The sequence below is a fragment of the Hypoxylon trugodes genome (assembly GCF_022578975.1).
Source record: "Hypoxylon trugodes strain CBS 135444 unplaced genomic scaffold F4822scaffold_12, whole genome shotgun sequence".
NCBI classification, from domain to species: domain Eukaryota; kingdom Fungi; phylum Ascomycota; class Sordariomycetes; order Xylariales; family Hypoxylaceae; genus Hypoxylon; species Hypoxylon trugodes.
Window position 1 is genome coordinate 53,644 of NW_026250027.1, and position 10,673 is coordinate 64,316.

The 10,673-nt window shown below is 44.9% G+C and overlaps 4 protein-coding genes across 4 annotated transcripts; all 4 read left to right on the forward strand.

Annotated features, from left to right (window-relative positions):
- Positions 1–1,006: 1,006 nt before the first annotated feature.
- On the forward strand, positions 1,007–2,899 carry F4822DRAFT_434856 (cytochrome P450; the record flags this gene model as incomplete). Its single annotated transcript, XM_051462083.1, has 5 exons — positions 1,007–1,507; positions 1,567–1,706; positions 1,766–2,139; positions 2,245–2,517; positions 2,574–2,899. 5 exons carry the CDS (start codon positions 1,007–1,009, stop codon positions 2,897–2,899), a joined length of 1,614 nt encoding a protein of 537 aa, XP_051308700.1.
- Positions 2,900–3,435: 536 nt separating this feature from the next.
- Positions 3,436–4,587, forward strand: F4822DRAFT_421589 (uncharacterized protein). The gene is made up of 2 exons (XM_051459808.1): positions 3,436–4,069; positions 4,131–4,587. The coding sequence occupies exons 1-2, from the start codon at positions 3,668–3,670 to the stop codon at positions 4,380–4,382; spliced, it is 654 nt and encodes a 217-aa protein (XP_051308701.1). The 5' UTR covers positions 3,436–3,667; the 3' UTR covers positions 4,383–4,587.
- Positions 4,588–4,763: 176 nt separating this feature from the next.
- Positions 4,764–6,320, forward strand: F4822DRAFT_421590 (uncharacterized protein). Its single transcript, XM_051459809.1, has 4 exons — positions 4,764–5,186; positions 5,279–5,581; positions 5,646–6,109; positions 6,187–6,320. The coding sequence occupies exons 1-3, from the start codon at positions 4,966–4,968 to the stop codon at positions 5,863–5,865; spliced, it is 744 nt and encodes a 247-aa protein (XP_051308702.1). The 5' UTR covers positions 4,764–4,965; the 3' UTR covers positions 5,866–6,109; positions 6,187–6,320.
- On the forward strand, positions 6,321–9,465 carry F4822DRAFT_421592 (putative FRE ferric reductase-like transmembrane component). The gene is made up of 7 exons (XM_051459810.1): positions 6,321–6,904; positions 6,975–7,225; positions 7,294–7,526; positions 7,649–7,788; positions 7,842–7,940; positions 7,996–8,952; positions 9,022–9,465. Exons 1-7 carry the CDS (start codon positions 6,771–6,773, stop codon positions 9,026–9,028), a joined length of 1,821 nt encoding a protein of 606 aa, XP_051308703.1. The 5' UTR covers positions 6,321–6,770; the 3' UTR covers positions 9,029–9,465.
- The last annotated feature ends 1,208 nt before the right edge of the window (positions 9,466–10,673 follow it).

Here is a 10,673-nt window from a genome sequence, read left to right on the forward strand (position 1 = left end):
AGCCGACGACGTCGAGTCACACCATTTTGAAGGCGATTGCATGAGTTTCTAACGAAATTGGTTTATCATCTAGTAGCTATCCCTTGGATAACTCCCCACTTTCCACACTGCTTAATGGGAAAGTTGTCCGTTATCTTTGCGCCGGATGCGGTCCATAGCTGGGTTCATACTTGTTTAGCTACCTGATACATTGATATTAATAAGCCTAGTACACAATAAGACTATCTTCATGAGTAGCTCATGAAGAACCATGCTGGATATATCCAATCATCGACCAAGCTTTAGGAATGCCACTTGATGGTACCAATAGAATCAGGCCCAAGCACATGCACCATGGCAGCAGATCTCGGGGGCTGGGACCCGAACTCGCCTTTATCGCTACGTATATATGCTAGCCATACTAGGCTCCGATAACAGTTCGGTGCTCAATCTCCAAGGAAATTTGATAAGGCGGAGGGGGTGGGTGAGGATCACGAACTTCCGGGGTCGGATGATGCCATAGCCGACCCTCCAACACCCGGGACTCTGGTGCCGAACCCGGCATTGGCGTTCTCGCACAACCTCTACGTTTCTACAGTGAATATGAATTGCTTAGCTTTGAAGAATAGAAAAAATGCACGGAGTAGGGATTGTATGGATTAAAGGTTAACGCTTTACATACCTATATAAATACGAGACTCATAGGTATTAAACAAGGTGGACTGAGTGATATATTTCGATTTTATATAATAAATATGTATCCCTGGATTCTCCCATAACTCCGTATTGGTATCGAAGTTGTATTTGCTATACACCATTTCACAGAATCCCTGCTAGGCGATAACATAGAGCTCGTCTATCTAGGTGCGGTTAAGACGTGATTGAACTCTAGCGACTCCACTACTCCAGGGTATTTGGATACCTTGGCTTATTGTTCTGTGAACCCTCCATTTTCACTACCAAATGTTTAATAGTGTATTCAGCTTCAAGATTTCACTGTCGAGTAACAAGTCGGATGCGAGCGGAGATGACGCCGTATACTGAACCAGATTCCCTCTATTTTTACTCCTCTCTTGTCATTCCTCGGGATAGTCTTTATATTATCCTTTTCCTTATCTTGATCTTTGTGATATATGTACTCGGGAGCGAAGTTAACAGGTACCTAGCTCGAGTACCAGGTCTGCCCGGTCCTCGTGGTTTACCCTTGATGGGAAGTCTACCATGGCTTTGGGGCAAGGTTCACGCAGAGCAGTATAGGTCATGGGCTGCGCAATATGGCGACGTTTTCCAAGTACAATTAGGAAATCGTACTGTGGTAATCGTCAATAGTGCTGCCTCAGCAAGAGCTTTATTTTTAGGGCAACGCGAAGCGACAAATTCTAGGCCCTTATTCTACGTACTACACCAAAAGGTCCAAAGCGGTTCGGTCACTAGTATTGGAACTAGTCCATGGGATGAGAGCTGTAGACGAAGGAGAAAGGTTGCTGCCACTGCGCTGAACAAGGTAGCTGTGGATTCGTACTTCCCGGTATGTTATAATTCTATACCTTTTATTTGTCGGTCAAAATTAACTTCCTTCCTTTTCAGATTCTTAACCTTGAATCTAGAGCATTCTTGGCGGACATTCTTGATGCTTCGTTATCTGCCAATAACAACACCGTGGACTTCCGTGATGCGGTACGCAAGTTTGCAATGAATCTAGTTCTCACACTTAACTATGGGACACGGTAAATTGCCCATGATCATATTGTTTCGGTAGGGGATTAGAGTATTAACCGTATGATAGTGTCGAAAGTTTGAAAGACTTGCGCTCGAATGCAATGATTGCGGAAATTATCCATGTAGAAACTGAAATAACTCGGCTTCGCGATACGACACGCAACTACGAGAACTATATACCGCTATTGAGACCTTTGAACAGGCTAGCAGAGTGGACAAGATTGCGAGACGGCAATTATATGCCTAACATCGGGAAACGAAGAACTGGCTACCACCAAATGTTACTAGAAAAGCTTAAGGAGCAAGTTACTGCTGGAATTGATCAACCCTGCATTCAGGGTAATGTCCTAAAAGATCCCGAGAGCAAGGGATTGACAGACAACGAGATATTAAGTGTGAGTTTGAGCATGATGGCAGGAGCAGATACCAGTCAACCCACGTGTGAGTACCCCATGGCCCCCGTTCTCTTTAGTCGCATTTGTGTAATTTACGTATCTACCTACCTAACCATGGTGTACCAACTTGTGCTAACTATGATGAGTTAAGTGGCCTGGACGATCCTACTTTTGTCGCAGCGACCTGATGTACAGCGAAAGGCCTACCAGTCTATCATTGATGCTGATCCGACTTTACTCACAGCGCCTGATGTAGCTCACACTAGAGTCGAGTATATTGACGCTTTTACTAAAGAAATCAGTCGATACTACACTGCTTTAAAGCTCGGACTACCTCGAGCGACATACGATGAGGTACATTGGAAAGGTGCAACCATCCCACCGAAAACAATGATGTTTGTCAATTCATGGGCTTGTTCCAGAGGTACAGTTCAACTTTCATCGGCGCCGTGAGCGAGTCTTATTAACTTCAAGCTGTAGATGAAGGACTATTCGAGGACCCAAATACCTTTGCGCCAGAGCGATGGTTACACGGCGGCACCCATTACCATCAGTTCGCTTTTGGGATTGGGGGCCGTATGTGTGTAGCAAATCACCTTGCACACAAAGCACTTTATACCGTATTCCTACATCTGATCGCCCATTTCGAGATTCTTCCAACTGAGGGTTTGCATGATCCACTTATTGACGATCCTCTCGAAGGGGTATCCGAGAAAGAACAGTTTGTGTCAGCCCCACGTGGGCGTACAGCAAGACTTGTTCCGCGAGATATTATGGCTACTAGGAAGGTTCTTGGGTTAATCTAGGCTGATTATTAATAGTTAGTCGCCGTCAAAATTCTTGTTTATATGTGCCTCGATTTCCAGGTAGCAATGAAGGTCTAGTCGGGGAGGTTGAATATCTCCGCCATAACAATACTTTACCGTAACATAGGCTCAAACTAGCTACATCTATACAGACTGTATGCGGGTATATTAGACCCTCCCAATTTATAAGAGAGTGCGTTGGCGGCGGTTCAGCTGTCTCTAGTAGCCACGTGATACCCCTGAAGGACACCTACCTATCCACGTAATTACTCATTTACTCGAGTAAGGAACCTCGAAATTATTTTAAGAGGCACATGAGCATGGATTACATCTAGATAGTTTGTCGGGCATTATATTAGACCTAGTATAATTATTACCCGGAAATCGGGAGCGAGAACCCCAATTACTATTTTTAACCCAATCTAGACCCTTAGGGCTGCGCTCAGCGGGGCCACTTTATCCTTCTGGGGAGATATATCGTGTAGTTAATATGGTTAAAATCATTCGGAATGTGATCCAGAACTCCAAGCCTGTAAGCTAAGAACCCGATCTATGGAAACCAATCATCGCAGCGACTGGGTCGTGTACATCCGATAACGAGTGGTATCATGGAATAGCGACGAATTCAAAGATAGTTAACATTGTTATCGCCACTATTAGCCTACGACTATATATAGGATTTTCTACCTAGGTAAACACGCCTGAGATCGATCCAAGCACCCAAATTCATATACATATTTACCAAATTACTATTTTCTACTTAACAAAATGTATTTTATTGGTCCATTTGTATTGTTCTTGGCAGTATGTTCTGCTATTGTGCCTCAGGAACCCATAGCCCTGCCTGATAGTTCAGCAGCGCCATTCTCACCACCGGTCGTTAAATCGGTATCTTTCTCAGGCAATGGCTGTCCCCAAAATGGCGGAAAGAAGCAAGTTTCAGGTGGATGGCGACACTTTACTTTCACGCTCCCTGACTTTGCAGCATCTTTCGGAGGGAGCAAGCCTAAATCTGTCAACTGTCAAGCGCATATGAACCTAGCGGGAGGTGAGCCAGGTTGGCAGGTTGCGCTCAAAGATGTTTGGACAAAGGGGCACTTGGAATTAAGCCAAGAAGTGAAGTTAACGCAGTTTGTCACCATATACTACAGTCAAGACGCCGCAAATACAGTAAGTGCAGCATATGTATCATGCAATGATAACAACTAGCCTAATACTTTTCAACCTATAGATTTCTTCGGTTGAAACGGTAGAGAATCCTCCCAACTCAAGCTCCACGCGAGATATCACCATCCATTCGAGTATCCCGATGGAAGGCCTTGTTTGGTCACAATGTACCGACTCAAATGGTAACGTCGGAATCTTGAATGTAAATTTTCGCGTAGCATTCACGTCAACGAATGCCGCATCTTACGCATACTATGGTGGAGGTAGAAATTCAAGTGTCAGTGAGAAGTGGAATTGGGTATGGAGGCGGTGTTAACCTGGACTGAATAGTTTGATTTGAAGGTAGCTGTTCTGCCATATATTAGGAAGGCTTATAATGACAGTGCCTTTCCACCCGCAACTCCCTTGTGCCACCCAAACATCGAAGAGGCCCCCGATCCCTATGTATATCTAGACGCAACTCCTCGTAGCTATAGTGAGACTTGAATATGAGAAGATTGATCCATGGCTTCATTACTTCCACACGAAACATCATATAATACACGAACCGGTAAGGAGAGCAAATATATTAATCGCTTACTGGCGCTCCCGGACCTCAGCCGCCCGTGGTCCGGTCACTGTGGAACTTGCTCATAATAACTCAACCCCTGCATCTCGAAAGGGGCTGCAACCATAGGAATGATACCTATCTTTACTTGTGTACTAAGTAGCCAAAGCAAAGGAGACAAGTTTAGTATATGGCATAAATAATTGCCCTTTGGAGTAACCTGAGGTAATGTTACACATTTGGACAGTTCATTCGACTATCTTAGATGACACTGGAGCCCTTCCCTTTATCTGGACTCTTTATTCTGCATCCGTGAACTTTTGAAACGGCACGACAGATAATCAATCATCAAATGGCTCAGATAGGGCCATTCGGTGCCATATTGCTGGTCGTCGAGTTTGTACTTGCTATTACTACGATGTCATTGCTATGCTGCGCCTATCCCGAACAATTCAGGAAAACGCTGTGGGAAATCGGCGGAGAGAACGGTTGGAACTCCAACCCTCGTCTTAGGATATACTTCTACGCGAATTACGAGAAACCCCCTGAGATACCATTAGTTTGGGATCAACGGTAAGTGTGAACTTCCTTTTCACCATAACAACCATTTCAATTTACTTTGCCCCCTAAATTCGATAATACTCAAGACCTGACGTTTTCATCAGCCTCAGTGAATCGAACCTAGCCATCTCCATCCTCTCTACTGTTATATGCTTAGCACGTATGGTGATGATTTATTCTAGCGTTACCCCATGCTTCTCTTGCTTCTGGAATGCTATGAACGATGTACTATTGTCGGGATTCTGGGTATACAGCATTGTCGCCCAATCATCTGGCGATTTCACGGACCCCAACCATCCAAGTGTGCGACCGTGGTACTTGGAGAAGAGTTGTGACATATTAGACATGAGTGTGGCGGATACTTGTGTTCTCGCCAAAGCCTCGTTTGTTTTTTCGGTCCTATCGCTGTAAGTACCCTGCGCTCGTGGTAAGAGTGTTCGAATATGGATTTAATGCTGAGTCTAACCACAGAATATTTTTCCTGGCCCGGTCTGTCGCCTCTGTATTGTCATTAGCATATTGGTGTGGGAGCCTTAGAATACTCGACCGAGGCATTGATATGCTATGTGCTCGCCGTCGGGAAGGGGAAGATAGGGGTGGTATTTTTGACATTTCCGATGTACAACTAGATGAGGAAAGATGGAGGTACAGTGTAACGATGGAGGAAACGCCTTTTCTCGGTATGGCTTAACGGAAAGAACATAATGCCGAACATTTCGTAGGACATATTGCTGTCTTTTTGATCAATCAAGGACGTATGTTTCACAGAGCCATTTAGAACTTCGTACGCAGACCAACCAATCACATTTAGTGGTGATACAATGTCTCAGGGGCTATGCAAAGTCCGGCCCCTATCCGCATCTACCCATATTGGGTACCCTACGGATCTCAAGTGTTATGAAAGGAGTCCGGATATCCCATAGAAACATGTTGGGCTATCATGTGTCAGAAATGGAACGAGGAGAAGTTGTTGCAAGGGAGTCCGGTCTAGGTGAATGAGCTAGTTACATACCTTGGTACTTGTCTGTAAGTGAGATGGTTCCCGAAAGGAATTGGTAGGTAGCAAGCATAGCTCGGACTTTGCCTTTTCCATGTTCCTATTTCCAACTTGCCAACGTGGTTTTCATGGTGAGCAATTTAGAGAACCAACCACCTGGGAAGTTGAAGACTCTTCTTGTCTAATGCGTGCCACCCGTGGGTAGCATCCCTGCAAGAGACCCACAGCAAAGCGAGGGTCATCAATACGTTCACCCCCTCCCTTCTTATTCACTCATAATCTTCGCCGTTCAAACACAGGTAGTAAGAAGTGATCAGATTCGAGAAGTTACTGATTGGTGGCTTTGTACGGGGCTAGTTATCATACGACCGGGGGGAACCCAGAAACCTGCTGTGTTAGCCTGTCGGATTTCGTAACTCCCTCAGCTGCAGAACGAAAATCGAGACGAGATGCTTGTGTCATTACATAAATGTCTTAAGACCTACAGAAAGTAACCCACAGTCGTCATGTTCATCTTGAAGTAATCCTGTTTCTTTCGTTGGCGACAATCCCAACTTTCAACGTTCCTACCACCGTATCTACGGCATACGACAGACAAGATGAACGGAGACATGATGATGATGATGGGGACTCCCTGGCTGGACCAGCCGGTGATGCTCCATTCGTCCCGGGAGGATACATGCAAGTTGACTCCGGCGCAGTGTGCTTATCGTAACAGCCACTGGAGGTACTGGTACGTTCTAGAAAGATGACTCTATCATCATATATCCACCGAATCCAAGTTTGTTAACTTAGGTTTTCAGGTACCAGTCGGATCATGTCTATGCTCTAGGGACAGTTTACTTCTTCGTCGCAGTTATTGGCGTATGTCTCATCGGATTCTACAGTCAGCGGCTTGCACCGAAATCTCTCAGAGAAAAGAGTCTTTGGCAAAAGCTAGTAGCAAGCATTCGTTACTTAGCCTATCGCCGTCACAATGGGATTGCAAGCTGGTGGAATGCACCGTCTTTTGGAGTCGTTCTCTTGTTAGTCATTGGCGCTGTATTTTTCTTGGGTGAGTTCGAGCCCAGCCACTATCGTGTATATGTCCGCCATCCTAACCATTGTTTTGCACTTTCGCAGCAATGACATTAGGTCCGCAACCTTATTATTGGCCGAACACACGAACGCTCAGTTATGGTAGCTCGCCCCCTATTGCGACAAGAACCGGGTTTATGGCCTTGGCGTGTCTACCCTTTATGATCATATTATCAACGAAAGCCAACATGATCGCTTCCTTGACGGGTGTCTCCCATGAACGGTTAATCGTATTCCATAATTGGGTCGGATGGGCGATGTTTGCGCTGGCTCTTGTCGTATGTCTCATCCGGAATGAATTTATCCCCCCCCTTTTATCATGACTTGGCCACCAAGGCTTAGCTTGGGCATGACAATTTAAAACACCTGCACCTAATAATATGCTAACTTAAGACGATAGCATACATTTCCGTTCATCGTTTTCCACATCTGGAAAGGCGATATGGTTTACCAATGGAATACCAGCGTCGTGTATTGGACAGGCGTCGTTGCCATAATCGCACAGGCGTATCTCCAAATCTTTTCTCTTCGATTCATCAGGTTAGTTTTCGAATCAACTTTGTAGGGTGAAATTGAAGCTTACAAGGTAATAGGGACCGATTCTACGAATTTTTCCGATTGACTCATTACGTGGCGGCGATCGTGTTTGTCGTATTCTTTTTCATTCATTGCGATTTTCGACTCAGTTCTTGGTGGGTAGGCCTTCTTTCCCGTATCGTGAATTTTGAATGCTGATATTATTCTCAGGGATTATTTCATCGCTACCGGGGTCCTCTACACGCTATCCTTCCTCTATTCCCAAATCCGAACATACTTCGAATTCGGATTGTCGCGCCGCGCTAGCTTTACGATGATTTCGGAGCACACTTTAAAAGTGACGATCCCCGTCGACACCACATGGCGTCCCGGTCAGCATATGTTTCTTCGTTTCGTTCACTTAGGAGTGCATGCATTTACGGCTCATCCTTTCACAATATGTAGCTTGCCCGCCACAAAAGGCAGCACTGGAAACTCGAAACTTACGTTCTACATCCACCCAAGAGGTGGCTTAACAGCCCGTCTCGCTAATGCCGCCAACCAACGTCCGGGCTTTAGCGTACCAGTTTTATTGGATGGACCATACGGAGGAGTTCGGGGGAGACCTCTACATACCTACGACCACAACCTTATCGTGGCCTGTGGCGCTGGTGCGGGTCTTTCGTTACCGTTCGTTATGGAGAGCCTACTGCAATCAGCATGGCAAGCAAGAACCGGAAACAAAAAATACATCAACAGGATACAAGTTGTGATTGCGACAAGGGATAACCAATTGGTTCAATGGTACGAGGAAGCGCTGTTGGAGTACTTGGAAGAAAACGGGATCGAGATGGTACCTGATAATCTCAGCATCTCTGTATATCAGACTGGCAGGCCCGAGTCTGAAAGTAACAGTACAGCTAAAGACCCCGAGCGATCTGATGAGAAGCTTAACGGAAGCTATAAAGTTACGAGCAGTCTACCGATAAACGTATTTTCTGGTCGTCCAGATATCACAACGATTGTGAGGGATGCGACGCTTCAACCTGGACTTTCCGTTGGTATCGTCGCTTGTGGACCAGGGGATATTTTGAAGACGGTTCAGGAAGAAGCAGCAGCGGCGCAATTACGAGTTGTGGGGTCGAAGTCTGGTGCGCGGGAGGTGTATTTGCACTCGGAAGTCTTTTCGTAAGTTTGCCATTTATCTTCGTATTGTTGATGATTTGCTTTATGAACCCCTACTAACTAAGGCTTCAGGTGGTAATTGAGATGTGCAGGAAAAAACAAAATCGAATTAAATAAAAAGTGTATATTGATATTCATCATAAGTGGCCCTTACATAATATGATACCCGTATGTTAGCAGATTAATTAATTTATGTTAATTAATTTATGAATTGTTGGATGTCGAAGCGCGAAGTATTATCGTCAACAATTTACCTAAGACTGTTTAGGTGAAGGAAAGGAGGAGGGGCATTCCGATCCCTCTCTAATTATGTCTCTCAATAATAAGCAAGTTGCCCACAAAAGAAACTTAAAATACTTAGACGTCATTGGTGGCGTTTACATACATTAAGTTTACAAACATCCAGGAATGCACTTATTAACCTACGAAGTTTCTTTAGATTTAGATAGATTGCTAAGTTGAGTACCTTCCAATCTACCAATTCTAAAAAATAGATATTATAATTAATTAAACAAGATAGGCCCATCTCATTCAATGTCAGGGCGTATATTACGAATCTCATGTATATTAGAGATACATAAGTACCTAACCTAGGCAGAGTCGTACGTATTGTCCCACAAAGCGGCAACTTACATATCTTGACGACGCTAAAGAAGGGGAGAAACGTGGAGGGGGTGTGTGTTTAGTTAAGCCACCCCAACACTAACACCGGTCAGCTCGGTGATAATGAGAAGGTTTGAGCAGATTTAAATCCCACACTTTCCCGAAATGGAAAAGAGGCCCCCCCGGTCGACCCACCCATTAGCTTAAGACCCTGACCCACGAACCCGGAGAGCTGATGATGAGCCTCTCATAACATAGAATTCTTCACTACCTACCCAAGGTAACTAGTATCTAACTAGGTAAGTTGGTAGGTATCTAATGATATGTGACACCGTGATTATGTGATATAGTAGGGATCGTATGAGAAGCAAAAAAAAAAAAAAGAGGCACGGCCGCGCAGGTTTCTCCATGATCCTACTCTGTTGCATTACATCGGGTTTCCCCCCCTTCCCTCTCTCTCTCTCTCAGGTGCCCAGGTGGTCAAGTGTCTAACCACATCGATACAACATATCCACGCATGGTTGTCTATCAAGCTACTTTGAGCAAATATCTATTCGTCTAGACCCACGAAACCGATACTCCCAAACCTCAACACCGTTGTTTTATAGTATCATTCCCGTAGTTGAAGCTACCTTCTGTCACAACTCTGCAACGATAGAAGCTTCAATCAGAAGAGACAACTTGTGGCACGGGAAAGATAAGTAGGGAGATTGGTCATATAAGAACACCGAGGTATGTCTCAGTCTTGTGGTATGCTAACTAATATAACCAATACCCACCTACTCGCTACAACACTGTGCTACGTACATAGCCCTGGAGGTATCTATTATTATCTAATACGTTATTTATTCGATCTCTAGTGCACATCCTGTTCCCCTCTCACCATTTAACTTCTTTCCCACATATCACGTCTCTCTCACGTGAAGCCTTCGGACATCAGCAATATCCACAACCCATTCTTTAGTGACAAGATGGATATGACCATGGCATCTTCAGCCTCAATGGCGGATATGACTATGACGATGACGAGTGGAAGCTCAATGCCATCATCCACCGGCGGAATGGACATGGATATGGGTTCATCTTCCTCCATGATGATGTCCTCGGCCGACATGGCCATG